Source organism: Leptodactylus fuscus, chromosome 1 (genome assembly GCF_031893055.1).
Source record: "Leptodactylus fuscus isolate aLepFus1 chromosome 1, aLepFus1.hap2, whole genome shotgun sequence".
In the NCBI taxonomy this organism is placed as follows: Eukaryota; Metazoa; Chordata; class Amphibia; order Anura; family Leptodactylidae; genus Leptodactylus; species Leptodactylus fuscus.
In genome coordinates, this window is record NC_134265.1 from 78,367,026 (window position 1) to 78,382,180 (window position 15,155).

General features: G+C 42.5%; 1 protein-coding gene across 1 annotated transcript in view; it reads left to right on the forward strand.

Moving 5' to 3' along the window:
- DMXL1 (Dmx like 1) overlaps positions 1-15,155 on the forward strand; it is a 98,866-nt gene that overhangs the window by 67,347 nt on the left and 16,364 nt on the right. The window contains exons 30-32 of the mRNA XM_075272123.1: positions 7,321-7,487; positions 11,496-11,629; positions 14,366-14,451. Coding sequence (XP_075128224.1) covers positions 7,321-7,487; positions 11,496-11,629; positions 14,366-14,451 — 387 coding nt within the window. The remainder of the gene's footprint in view (positions 1-7,320; positions 7,488-11,495; positions 11,630-14,365; positions 14,452-15,155) is intronic.

Consider the following 15,155-nt stretch of genomic DNA (forward strand, 5'->3'; position numbering starts at 1 on the left):
AAACTTATTGACTCGAGTATAAGCCTAGGGGGAAATGCAGCAGCTACTGGAAAATTTCAAAAATTAAAATGGCCGAGTTCTTGGGTGCAGTAAGTGCTGGGAAAGGGGAGGGGGTGTTTTGTTTATCTGTCTGCCCCTTCCCTGAGCTTGAGGACTGGGTTTTTTACCCCCACTTGGAATTCAGCCTGGCTGAATATAGGGTATCTGCAGTGCTCCTATTAACCCCTTCCCGACGGAATAGAAGCACTGCAGATCCCCTATATTCAGTAGACTGGGAACTCTCAGACACAGGGATACCTAATGTGTATGTGGTTCACAGTCATTTTCTACTTTGAGGGCAGGTTCACACCAGCACCCAATCTCAGTTATGCAGGTTTCCGTTTCCTGCCCGAGAAACATTCATGGGTTTGAAAAGTGTCCGCTGGTGAGCGTCTTCTGCTCTCCGCATTGAAACCGTTTTGTTTTTTTTTTAGTCGGACATGCAGGACTTTGTGTCCAGTAAAAAACAAAAAACAAAACGGTTTTGCCATGGGCAGCAGAAGACGGCTCACTCACAGACACTGAATGTCGGTTTCTGTCTTCTGCTGACAGAAAACAGAAACCTGCATAACTGAGATCAGGTGCTGGTGTGAACTCGCTGTGAACTTTTATTTATTTTATTTTTTATTTTTTTTTAAACTTTTTTTAGCCCCCCTGGGGGACTTGAACCTGCAGTCATTTGATTGCAAGTTCCATAGACGGCAATAAAAGTGTATTGCCGTCTATGGGAGATTCTCTACATTACTATTACGGCTGGTCATAGACCAGCCGTAATAGTAATATAGCGATGACAGGCCTGTGAGCCTTCATTAGGCTCCCGGCTGTCGTCGGAACAGGTCGGCTACTGCGAGCTCGCTGCGCAGGAGCCGGCCTGCAACTTTAAAGGTATGGGGCCGGTGGGCACCGGCCCCAGGGGCTAATTTTGAACTAGGAGGAGGGGAGGACATCTCCGGAGGGCACCTCCGCTGTAACGCTTACAGCAGAGATGCCACAGCTTATGCCTACAATCAGAGATCGCAGGCATAAGCTTCAGCATCTCTGCTGTAAGCATTACAGCGGAGGTGCCGGTTTCTATGGCGACCGCTCTGCAGAGCGGCGCCATTACATTTACAGCCCTGCATCCAGACACCGGGGCGGGTGCCGGGGCACACAGCGTCGCCACGCTCCTGCCAGGAGCGCGGCGATGCTGTACATTAAAATCTGCAGAAGTACTTACGGTACTTCTGCTAGCAGGGCAGGAAGCAGCCACACGCCGGGTGCGGGCCTGAGCTTACGTGGCCACGTCACCCGGCGTGTGATGGAGTGGTGGGGGGGGGGGGCGGGGTCTGCTATCCTGGCCTGCTAGCAGAAAATTACCGTAATGACCCGAATATAAGCCGAGGAGCACTTTTTCAGCACAAAAACTGTGCTGAAAAACTCGGCTTATACTCGAGTATATACGGTATATATTCTTGTTGTTTTCTTATGCTTGTTTATCCTACATATTTCCAATTCTTCAAGTTGATTTGTGAAAAAACGGACATGTAACCAATATGAGGATTTTTTTTTTTTTTTTCTTTCAATATTTCAGAACTAGGTGCAGGTCAGGTGATATCTGCTTAGTACCCCTATAAGGGTATATTCGCATGTAGCACATACATTGATTTTTCAGTTCAGATGTACAGGTAGAAAATTTTCAGCATATTACATCACCAGTACTTACTGCAGCAGTTTGTGAGGAACTCGGAGACTCCTTTCTATTTTTTATTATTTTTTCTTCAGTTCTGTATTGTATTTCTTTAAAGGTGAGGGAGATTGCTCCTAAGTAAAGGCGGTTTCACACCTACGCCCGGTCTCCGCATTAGGCAATTCGGCAGGTTTCCATCTTCTGCCTGAGAAACTGGACAGGGGACGGGAACCTGGAAGTCAGTTTTCAAACCCATTCTACTTGAATGGGTTTGCAAAGTGTCCGCCCGTGAGCGTCTTTTGCCTCTCCGTGGCGAAACCGTTTTTTTTAACTGGATACAAAGTAGGACATGCAGGACTGTGTCCAGTTAAAAACCGGTTTCGCCACGGAGAGGCACAAGACGCTCACGGGCGGTCACTTTGCAAACCCATTCAAGTGGAATGGGTTTGAAAACTGACTTCCAGGTTCCCGTCCCCTGTCCAGTATCTCAGGCAGAAGACGGAAACCTGCAAAGCGGAGACCGGGCGCAGGTGTGAACCCGCCCCTTAGACATAGGCACATTTAATTTGGTTACTTTTAAATCCACCAAATCTTCAATAACTTTGCTATAGTGCTGTGTGACATCCCTTTCTAGACCATCTCTGTGCACTGAATATTCTCTCTCTTTTTGTTTTGACAGGAAAATACTTTTCTATTCCTAGTCCTCACCAGGTAGTTGTGTTCTCCATGGAATGTGTTGGCTTTTCCAAAGCCCTTACTGCCATCAGTACCCATAGCCCTCCCAGCCCTTCAGGCAAGAAATGACATTTTAGTTGAGGGCAGCGGTTTATTTTGGTTTATTTTGGTTTATTTTTTTTAAACCCCTCCATTGCGAGACTATAGGCTAGCTCTGAGAGATGTCTTTTATACTGCATTTTTATTTTTTACTGGATTTCTAATTGTTAATTTATTGGCAAAGTGGGAAATTCCTTGTGTACCTGCAGCAGCCTATACATTGTAAGACCTACTTTATAGTATTAATAGGCAAGCAGTACTAAGGTATCTACACTAAAAATATTGTTTTGGAATTTATGCAAAACTTTATACCCTTTTATACTCATCCACGGATGAAAAACTATTAGAAATCCATGCGATCCCTTTGTTTTTTTTACCTACACATCTTGATTTACTAACTTGCTGTGTGGCTAGCGTTTTGCTTTCAGGTATATGGTGTGGTTTGTGTGTTTTTATAGTTTTGTAATCCTTTAAGTAAAGTGTTTGCAGTGTTGTGTAGATAGGTCTGCAGTCTCCTGTATATTTTACATGCTGAACTCAAATAGTAGATTTAATTTATTTATTTTTTTTAATTGTTTTTTGTTAATAGTTGATTGCTTCCGTTTCGGATGCTAATGGGCAGCAGAAATAATGGTAAAACAATCAGCAACCAGCGCTGGGGAGGGGGCAGGAGCGAAGGGTCATTGGGGACATGTAGTACAAGTAACACACACATCTCTTCCTTTCTTATGATGTGGAAGTAGTGGATTGTATATTGCCGCCATCCAGGTTGAATCAGCCCCGCGAGTGGTTTGTGTCTTGTTTCTTCCATGAGAGTGTATACAGGAAAAGCTTTCATCATTGAGTAAAATGGACAGCTAATCTCCTAAATGTACAATCGTTGTTGCCACTGAACTGGAGGTTGGTTTACTACAGCAGTTGGGGGCAGAAAAACAGATGCAAAAAAACAACCAGATTACTAGCCAAATTTTATTTACTTTCTATTGAAGCAAATTCGAAAGTGTGGAAATTTTAGTTTTTAGACTTAAAATATTTATTGAATGATAAAAGAAAAACTAAAACTGTTGTAAAATTTAATAATATCTAAAAACAATATACCATAAAACATGTAGTAAACAAAAGCTAGCGAAGAGTTTGTGCGTCCGATCACTGCTGTCAAATGAAGGCTAAGAGAATACATATCAAAATGACATATTACATACACAGGCAAAAACAACCTGTATAACCTACAACAGTAACAATTTGATGGACATTTGTTCGTAGGTGTTATATGCTATTTTTTCTGACTAACATGTAGGAATAGCCTTTAGAAAGGCTATTCTTCTCCTATCTTTAGATGTCTTCTCTAAGCCACCATTCAGTAGAAATCCCGGTTTTCTTCAGGGGGCAGTCCCCAGCGCAGAAACAGCACTGAGGGCGTCCCCAATGCTGCGAGAGAAATCTCCAGAGCCGCCTCCATCTTCGTCTGGAATGGCCTCTCCCTGCGTCTTCTTCCGGTGCTGGGGTCAAACTTGTACGCATGCGCAGTCGGCTCTGCCATCTGGCCTCGGGCAGAGCTGACTGCACATGCCCACGGCCATTTTTTTTGTGGCTGCTTACGCTCTGTGCTCCGTTGAACTACAGGAGAGCACTGCACATGAGCAGTACGCTCGCATAAGTGGCCACAAGAAAATCGCCGTGAGCATGTGCATTTGGCACTGCCCGAGGCCCGATGGCAGAGCCGACTGCACATGCGTTGAAGTTTGACCCCAGCACCAGAAGATGATGCGGGGAGAGGCATACCAAAGAAAACCAGGATTTCTACCGAACGGCGACACAGAGAAGACGTCTGAAGGTAGGAGAATAGCAGTCTTTCTTAAGGCTATTCCTATGTATTAGTCAGAAAAAATAGCATTTTAATGATAGGATCCCTTTAACCCAACCAACATCATAGTCATATTTGGTATCGTTATACGATAGGGAGTTTGGGGATGAAGGGATTATGAAGGGCCATATTTACTTATCTGCAGGCTATAGGCAGAATTGGCGAAATTTGGTAAGCTATACACTTGAAATACCTTTTGGCTTGATCCGCCCCACTGCATTCTCTCCCAATTCCTTCCATGCTCAGCTGATGCTAGGTTCCCACTAGCATTCAAGTTGCAGCCCTACCCACTTAAAAAGCAGTTACTTGTAGATCCCATAGACTCTAATGGGGTCCACCAAGTTTCCGCCACAAATTGGCAGAGAGAAAAGTTCTGCTTGCAGTTCATAGCTTTAAGGTTATCTGTATATAGCTACAATACACAATGGGGTTCTTCACGCCGTCGTCATAATCCTGGAATCACAAGCTGCTTTATTAGTGACATGCTCTCTTTGCCAGACCCTGTGCCTGGAGGATAAATGTATGTCAGCTCACAGGTGGTCAAATTTATGCCATATTTTTGGTGTAAATGATGACAAATCTGCACACCCTTACCATGCACCTTTATTGGTAATTTGGCGAGGACAGCGCACAGAAATGTAAAAAAAAAAAAAAAAAAAAAAAGGGGGTTTTGCGCCAAACCTAGATTCGAATGTTGCTAGGGAGAATGTTAGAGCCTGTTATCTAGTAAATGGTAGTAAAGTGTAATACAATTCTGTGCATCACTTCCCCCTTAGGGTAAGTTCACATGATGTAACGTTGAGCGTGATCTGGCAGGTATACACGTGCCGGCAGATGACGCCCTCAAAATGCTCCCATTGATTTCATTGGGAGTTAGGGACGTATACGCCGCATTATTTTGGGAGCATTTTGAGCGCGTCATCTTCCGGCACATGTATACGTGCCAGATCACGCTCAACGTTACATCTTGTGAACTTACCCTTACACTATCCAGTCCCTGTACACATCAGTCTGCTGCGAGCTTACATTGTCACCAGATCTTCCCCCTGGTGGGCCTGTGTTCTCGGTAGGGAGCGGGAATCACTTTTCACTCTTATGCAATAAGAAAGAAGTTGACATGCTGCTGATCTCCCCAAAATTGGCAAATTCGCTCAATGTTCATCTAATGTAATATTTCCCATTATTCAGTTAAAGCGTAAACTTAATTTTTTGGAGAGGTTGCAGGGGATGTATTTTTAGTTATTCCTGATATTGGCATGCTCTTTGCGGTTTCTAGTGTTATGTGGTGTTATGTGTCGCTGTCACACTCAATTCACTTATTTCCATCTAATAACATCAATGGCCTCCATTTCAAGTTTGCTTATATTAACTACAATATCCGCTCTAATATGTAGAAAGACCTTCTGTTCCCCTTAATCTAATGAAATAACGTGACATGTGGTTGATACGGGTCTGATACTTACCAAATAAGTCATTGGACGGCAGAGGTTTGAGGATGATAAATACGGCTAAATTCTGCAATGCTTTTTCACAGAATACATGTTTTTGGCTTTGAAGACCATTCTTTTCTTCCTGACAATTTCCGTTGGGCATGTGCATGCGGTTTGTGCACGCTTTAGTTCTTCAATCTGTTATATGTAGAATATTCTGTGTTGTATTTCAGCTTAAGTAATCACAGGTTTACCTAAGGTAAGTTGACTCCAGTTAATGTTTTTCTTTAAAGGAAGACTGCTAAAAACTAGTCACCACTTTTATAGGTTTTTCTTATACATCATTTATTTATGAATTCACTACTAAGCTTTAAAGGCCTGTATATGAAAATTCACAGTAAATCACAGTATCCCATACATGTCCATCTAGGTCTTACCACAATAGTTTATTCAGTAGTTTCACTACTACTGCATCCGAAATGAAATCATGAAATACTGCATACGGATATGTGCAGAATTCGCTCTTTGTAGTGTTGTTATTTTGTTCATTGATATAGTGCCAGCATAGCCTGTACAGAGAGTTGGCATCACTCACATCGGTACCTTTCCCCTTAGGGCTCACATTTTACATTCCACTTTAACCTATCAGTACACTCTTGGTATGTCTAAAGAAACTGGAGAAGAAATTCATGCAATCCTGGGGAGAACATACAAACTCCATTCAGAGTGCAAAGTGCAGGCATCATGTTATAGAGCAGGAGGAGCAGAGCAGATCCATTATATACATTTTTTGCAACAGATGCAGTATAGCCTTTGATATTCCCACTGAAACCTCTGCTCATTTCTATGCTGAAAAGTCAAGACTGACCACCTTCCCTCTATGCATACAGAGAGCAGAGATGTCAGTAGATAAATGACAAGTGACTCTCTTCCTGTCATTGTTACTATGCTTCGCTCCCCCTGCTTTGTAAGAGCATCACTGTTTTCCTAATAGAGCTGTTCTAGTGAATGTATGAATGTGTTAATTGACGTTTCCCCGTTCCATCCCCACATGGAGTTTCCATACAGATGACATGTGCACGCTCATAAAGTTCGGCTGTTCTGGCGGCTCCTGGGATGTGCTGTTGCAGCCAGGAGGTGTAGGCAGGCTGCTCCTATTCACGTCATAGAAGCTTTGCTGCAGTTTCCCAGAGCCATTGCTATACAATGGACGAGGCTGCATAGACTCTTCTATTACTGGAATAGGAGTAGTCTGTACGCTCATCCTGTTCACAACATGAGATCTGCCAAGAGTTGAACTGTACGGGGTCTAAGTGTCTGACCCCAATGAATCATGTGCCTAATGACCTATGATGAGTGTGAAAAATTCATTTAGGGCTGGAAAACCTGTTTTTAAGCCCAGCTTGTTTTTTTTTTTTTTTTTTTTTTTTTTATGTTCATTTGGTGTATACAGGTTTTTGTCTCTTAAAAAAATATTAGGAAAATGCTGTTTTTTTTGCATGCTTATGATTTATTTTTTTCTTATTTTATAGTTTTATCTCCTGCAGCTGAAGAAAATGACAAGGCGTCAAAAAGATTCAGACTTTCTGCAAAAGCTCAACTCAAAGAGAGTCCATCTGTTTTTGCTTCGCCGGTGTTAGACCAGGGTACATCAATTTTCCGTGAGAAGTTCATCCCTCCTGAATTAAGCATCTGGGATTATTTCATAGCAAAGGTACTTGGGTAGAAGTCCATTAATCTTTTTGTATATAGAGCAGTAGCGTATGCATATGATCTCCTAGAGTGGAAATAGAGCTCTAGTGGGTTTTTTTTTTTAAATATATAAATTCTTTATATCAAATATACAAAACAAATAACAGGACAGACCCAAACAATAAGGGCCCATGAACAAATCAAAATGCAGAGAACAGCGGCAGTACAGGGAAAACCATATACAGCAGCTGAGTCGAGTCTCAAATACAGCACCGACAAAGGAGAAGGAGGGGGGAAGAGGGAAAGAGAGAAGAAGAGAAGTAAAATGCAAGGAAAAAAAGGATTTAAAAAGGGGGGGGGGGGGACAGGGAGCACAACAAGTGACTCCAGCCCCTGAAAATGGGCATGTGGCTAGTGAATCGGCATCAACCCGCCAGATCTCTGTATGTCTGAGTACCCTGGAAGAGAATCCATGGTGTCCAGGCGTCCATGAAAGACCTATGCGTATCTCAAAGAGATGCGGTGAGATCCTCCAAGCTCTGGATGTCCTCCACTTTGTGTATCCAGTGGCGGAGAGAAGGTGAGTTTGGTGATTTCCAGAGCACCAGGATGCAGGCTCTGGCAACATTGACCATGTGCTGCAAAGATGACTTTGGGTAGGCGTGGAGGGAGAAGTCTGAGAGTTGGAGCAGGAAGAAGGCCAATGTATAAAGGAGGGGGACCTAGGAAATCTGGCCGAGCACCCTTTGGACACCGTCCCAGAAATCCCCCAGGTCAGAACACCCCAGAAGATGTGCAAAAGTGTCCCCTCCGAGCTACAGCGCCAACAGGCAGAAGAGGAGGACAGGTAAAACTTATGTAATTTAGATGTGACATGGTACCATCTGGTCAGAAATTTGTATTCTGCCTCCTGATACTTACTGGCTATCGAACTCTTATGAGCGAACTCAAGAATTCCAGCGCACTGCAAGTCAGAGAGGGTCAGGTTCAAGTCTGCCTCCCACTTAGCCAAGTAGAAGGATCTATGGCCTGGAGGTGGGGAGGAACCAAAAGCAAGTAGAAATCCAAGAGAATGCCTAACCAGGCTGGACCCAGAACTGGCCCTTTCAAACCTTGAGAGCTGTTTATCATAGGCTGGGGAGTTGGGCAATGAGGAAAGGAAGTGGGTAAGCTGAAGGAGTCGCCGAGGGGAGGGAGGTTCAGGTCCGCGAGTAGGTCTTAGTGAGACTGCCAGTTGCCGCCATCACGGAAATGCACAGCCCTCTGCCTGCCCACCTCCTGCCACTACTGAAACGGCCCAGGGGAAACACCCGCCAAAAAGGTGGGGTTGCTCAATATAGGAAACAAAGGAGAGGGGGAGCGGGAGATCTGCTCCTTATGAAAGCGTGACCTGCACACTCAGTGGGTTCTATAGTAGTGTGAGACCTCAGGAAGGTGGGGTTTGTAGAGTCCAGCCAGGGGAGTAAGTATAAAGGGGGGGGGGGCTAAAAGAAAAGAAAAGGCACTCTCAAGGGAGATCCACTGTTTGATAGGGAAGTGGCGACACACAGCAGCACTCTTTGAAGCAGGGAGTCCCAGCCCACCGCACTGTTTCAGCAATGTGAGAGTCAATTGGGCTAGTCTAGAGTGCTTACCCTGCCAGACAAAATTAGGGAGGTCACCATACATTACAGCAACTTAAAGAAACTACGGGGGAAATGAATCGGCAGAGTTTGAAGTAGATACAGTAGGCAGGGCATCACATTCATTTTATAAATGGCGCAGCATCCAAACCATGTGTATGTGGAATTAGACCACCGTCTGAAGTCAGTTCTGATTACCCAAAGGAGGGGAAGGTAATTTTTGAACTAGCGCTCACCCGGGTCCCCAGAGATCCATTCCCCTAGATACTTGATGGCAGAACTAGACCACTTAATAGGGCTCTATTTCTTATGGTATATACATTGGTAGATTTTCAGGTTTATACACACTTAAGCCAACTACATTTTGAGTACAGCTGAAGAAATACCATTAGATCTTATGATATGTTCAATGTAAACCAGGGAGGACACTCCAGATGTGTCCCACCATGTCTACTAGCTTTGCTCTTCTTGGAGCTCCCACAGAAGTGGATGAGGTATGCTGTCAGGGTTGTAGTTTCAGTGCTGATCCCTGGTGTAGCTTTTCAGAACATTTGCTTGTGTTTAGGCCAAAAATACACAATGAACGCAGTGTGAGCTTTTCATGTTTGTGTCTTTTTCTCTCCCTTATGACTGCTTGTTTATTACATATACTCAGTAAAAGGTGTCAGTGAACAGTATAGTACATGATATTCTCTGGTAATGAATCAATGGTCTTGCAAATAATGTATAAGTATGCATTAGCGTTTATGTCCTGTGCTTATACAGGCACCTGAAAGACCTTCAACCAAAAGATGTTAGGACCGAGTGAGCTAGTATTACCGCAGATGGTATAAAGGGATTTTTAAATAAAAACATTACTGGCATTGAAGTTCACAATAAAAATAGTAACTGATGCTATATCATGTCGGATGACAAAAAAAAAAAAAAAACCTTTCTTACAATATGTATTCACAATAAGACAACCCAATGTGCAAGCAAATAAAATACATTCAAAGAAAATGGTCGACAATACAGGATGTGACACATAGGGTAGATGTGAAGCACCTTCACCATTGGTGCAGTCTTCACAATCATCCAACATCAATATGTTTGGGGTTTTTTAAAAAAAAAAAAAAAAAAAACTCTGGCAGTGGCTAATAAGAATTCAAAGCAAATTCTGATTATTCCACTTTAAGGTATTAAAAAGTCACTATGTCTGTATGGTAGCATTATGTGGCTTGGCCCACTATTAACATAAAAGATAGGACCTTAATATATCAGGGACTGTTGTACCATAGGATTTTACGCAATGCTTGGTCAACTGATGTAATATTGGCTTAAAGGCGTTATCCATCTGTGATTAGGATAGACCATCAGTGTCAGATATGCAGGGGTCTGACAGTCAGGACCCTCACAGATCAGTTGTTCCAGGACTGCACGTCTTCCAATAATGTTTGTATGCCGGGAGTTGTTTTCCTCACTCATTGTACAAAGTGTAGGAGCAGCTACACTTTGCACGGTGAGTGAGAAGCAGAACTCCTGGCATGTAAACATTACCAGGCGCCACACTGTCCTATAACAGCTAATTTAGTATTGACTGTCTATCCGAAGGATAGCTGATTAATCTTACAAGAATGGACCCTTTTAAGGTTCTTGCACATGGACAGTCTGGAAAATACAGTTTATATATCTGTTGTAGTTCCTGGGCTACAGCTGGTTTGGAGACCTGGGCTCACATTATTATAGTTATGTAATGCCATATGTCACTGCCTCACTGAAAGACTCCCGTCCTGTGGTGCTTCCAGTCTGTGATGGTAGTTCCGCAGTGACTCTGTGTCACAGATGGCGTTGATACTGTCAGTCCAGGTGTCTGGACATGGTGCAAACTGGTAAATAAAGTTCATATATGGACTATATTTTCTAGAACGGAACTTCCTGTTTGAAGGGACCCTTACTGTTAAGCAGAAGACACCTGTAAATAAGCATGTCCACTGCTGGGCACCCAATGATATCTTGGAATGTTTTCAATAGAGGCCTGGGCATTGCCTGACTAGTGAGCTGTAGGTGGTGATTCAGAACCACGTGGGCACTCTTCCTTCGTGCACATGCACCTTTCTCTGGGTACTTGCTGCCTGTCAATTACCCACAGCTTTACATCTTCTCATTCTGCTGTCAAAGTAGCAAATGGACGGACATTTTAATAAAGCTCTTGTTTCACAGCCTGCTGGACTTTTTCCTTTGTATCCGAGTATGTTTAACATTAGTAATTCATGAATGCCAGACTGGGCCGCAACTAATACATAAAACGATACTCTACCCAAGATAAAACATAGTCGTATTAAAGGATAAACACACGCTCCCCATGTCTTATACTTTTATTTAATTGTCACTGTAACTTATATTGCAATATTTTTTTTTTTCCTTTTCAGCCTTTGTTTCCACTGACACAAAATAGACTGGAATATGATTCTGAGGACAGCCTAGGTAGTGATGATGAAGAAGATGATGACATGTCCTTATCTGAAGTCCAGCTTCAAGAGCACTCCAATCCAAACTCCTACAGGTACATTGCTGAATAACAGAGGCAGAAAGGGTGTAAAGTTGTATTAGGACAAGAGTGACAGATACATAGAGGCTGCTGACATTGTATTCAAACCTGGAACCTAATTGTAAGTTTTGCATTGTTGCCCAGGCGGGTCACTTTTGACTGCTGTAGGGGTATTTATCTAATGTCATGCAAAAGTCTTAGCAGTTCTTTAAATATTGCAATACGCACAATATTAATACCTTGATCACATCATAGACTCAATTAGAAGTCCGTGTTCGAGTCATGGGGAAGACTCAGTATTTGGATATAACGTCCATTAAAGTGAGTCCCCTGACTGTAATTCCTTTTTCCCATGAAAATTAGAGTAGTATGGGACATAGCAGTTTGGAGCAGCCGAGCCGTCCTTGATGCAACAAACTGTTAATTTGCATATTGTGAAATAAATGAATGAATAAGCCACTGGTGCACAAACTTTCGTGGGGTGAGCCTGACCTAGCTGGCTGTGTTTCTGTTATAATATGCTACAAAATGGTGACAGACTCCTTTTAATATGAGAAACCAAGTGCTGGATTCCACACATTTATATATAATAGAGACTGCTGGGTTATGTCAAGGCACACAGCATCATTGTCAGCATTAAAAATTACATAATCTGCTTAGCCTAGGGGTACCTGCATAAGGGGCGGATTCTTGAAATGCAAATATGTGGCAAAACCTACGTATAGTGAAAAGTAGAATCTGATCAGCATGGCTTTTGCTTTCCTGTATAATACTAAGTGGGCTGTGTGTAGATCCAGTTGGAAAATGTGCAACAAATACGCAGCCGGTGCAGGTGGCCCAAGAAACAAATTATACACACTATTATACGTATTATTGAATAATTTGTTCACTTGATGTAATTTTTATTATTATCTGTGCTGTGCAATTTGTAGGAAATGCATTCCTCCTTGTAATGTGATTTTCTGCCTGGTGCCTGCAGTCTCACTTGCTGGATTGCTTGGTTTCTAAGGCTTAGGTTTACTGAATTATCTGTCTTAAGTGATGCATTGTCTTCCCATAATTTAGTTTTCTTAGATATCATTTCTTATTGATTTTGTTACTTTTACACTTAATATGCAGTAGCTTAAGATGGCCTTATCTTATGGAAATGTTGGATGGAAAGGTATACCTTGAATTGTTCTGAACTGATACGGTTCACCAAGTTTATGGCAGTTTTCCAAATCTGATTTACTGATTGTATTTGGTTTGGAAATGTTCTGTGTAACATTAGCTGAAGATGAGAACTGTATCTGATGAAGTAGAAGTTTTCATTTATTTAATATTTTAAAATGAAGTCTACTGCTTCTCTTCTATGTAAGGTAACAAAAATCAGGCTTTAGCACCTTATATTGGTTCAACCTTTGCAGCCTTCTTACATTTTTCCTTAAGGCTAAGGTCCCACCTAGTGAGCTGCAGAAAAGACCGCAGCGGAAACACATTGTGGTTTTTTCTGTAGCACTTTTCATAGTAAGTCCGCAGAGTTTCCCTCTGCAGATTTTCTATCCCTATTATACCTATATGGAAAATGCCAGCATTTCCGCTGCAGATATTTTTCTGCAATGTATGGATTGGATTAGCTAGAATCTCATCAACTTTACAAGTACTGTGAAACGCCGTGTTTTTTTCCGTAGCCTTTCCATCGCGTCCAAAATTGCAGCGTTTTTGCAATGTGGGGTCACGGCCTCAGGCCCCATTCCACAGAGTAATGCGCTGCTCATTCTGACACATAAACACGTGACAGAGTGAGTGCTTCAAAACAGAAACCCATTGACTTCAATGGGTGCCGTCTTTCGCACGCTACACATTGAAATCAATGGGAGGCTTTTTAACCCATTGATTTCAATGTGTAGCACACGTAAGACGGCATCCATTGAAGTCAATGGGTTTCTGTTTTGAAGCGCTCACTCTGACACGTGTATACGTGTCAGAATGAGCGACGCGTTACTCCGCCTCATGCAGTGTTCTGGTTACTGCTTGATTGGTGCTAATCACTTTAATGAGATGAAGGTGCAATATCCTGCACCGCCACTACTATATAGATGCTATATAGGTACAGATTCATGTTAATGAAGAGGCCATAGCTCTAGCCATGTGCTACGGCCCCTTCAATCGGCTGAAGTGACCTCCATACATCATAGTGATTTTCTTTGTGAACCAATGTGGCACTTGAGTTTCTAGCCACTTACATTTGCCTCTATAGTGATACTGGGCTATTTCTCAAGGAGTTCAATGTTGTAATTTGTGAGACCTAAAATAGCTGTTATTGATACTGTACATGGTATTGATGCTGTAAAGGCTTTGCAAGGAGGAATAACAATTGTTTTTTGGTTTTTTTTATGCTTGTTAATGTGTTAGGTTAAGTATAATACAACATGTTCCATATTCTAACTTCTTTTCAATAGAAAGCAGGCTATAAATTTCCTACTAGCAATGCTCCAAGCATTGCCAGAGAGAGTCTTTTCTGTACAACTGTACTTAATGCAGTATGTAGAGCTGTGGCATTGGCCAAGGTTGTAGCCCTAGCTATAACATATCTGGAGAGATCACTGATAATTAGGAAATGTGATTTGCAGCATGAACTGCACCCTCATCCCTGTGAGGCCAGAACCATCTTTTAAGTTATATAAAACCAGAGATACAGCCATTTGAAGTGACCATTTCCTCCTATTGTCTTACCATGTTGCATCCGCTTATATTGTGTTTCATCTACAGTTGGGCTCTAATGCGCCTTGCTATGGTGCAGTTTGTGCTTCAGAATCTGAAGACCTTTTACCCTCTAGCTGGACATGAACTTTCAGGTAAATCTTTGGAATAATCCATACCAGTCTTACCAGTATGATGGATATAGGCAGATTAGACATCGGACAAAGCGCATCTGTCATAAGATGATTGTCTATGGCAGGGGTCCTCAAACTGCGGCCTGCGGGCCACATGCTGCCCGCCAATCACTTCTGTCTGGCCCCGACGACGACGCCGGCAGGTGTGCATTTATAACGAAGTTTCTGGGGAGCTCGGGCCAGGCCATGGAGCGCACTTCACTTTACCTATTGGAGGGCACCGCTCCCGATGTCTGTGCGACCTGCTCTGCCTCCGGCCCACTGTTTAAAAAGTTTGAGGACCCCTGGTCTACGGGGTATCAGAGAATAGGGTTACTACCTCATCTGTATTACTCTTTACTCTTTTAGCTGACGTTACTGAATCAGGTTGTATAAAGTGCCCCTGACTCCTGCTGAGAGTGTTGTAACTGCTTGTATCATGGCATATGATAGTATCATTGCTGTTTACACATAATAACTGTTTTGTTGATCTGAAATGGCGTTTTTCTGTATTTTTATTGAAAATATTACAGCATTATTTCCATCTCATGCGCACGTCTGAAATAAAGCTATGAATTCCAGTTGGGCCTTCTGGTTTGCTTTAATATACACTTAATATCTAATACAATATTTTTTCCTTTATTGTTACTTTCTTCTTTTTTTACATCTAATTTTTTACTTGCCTT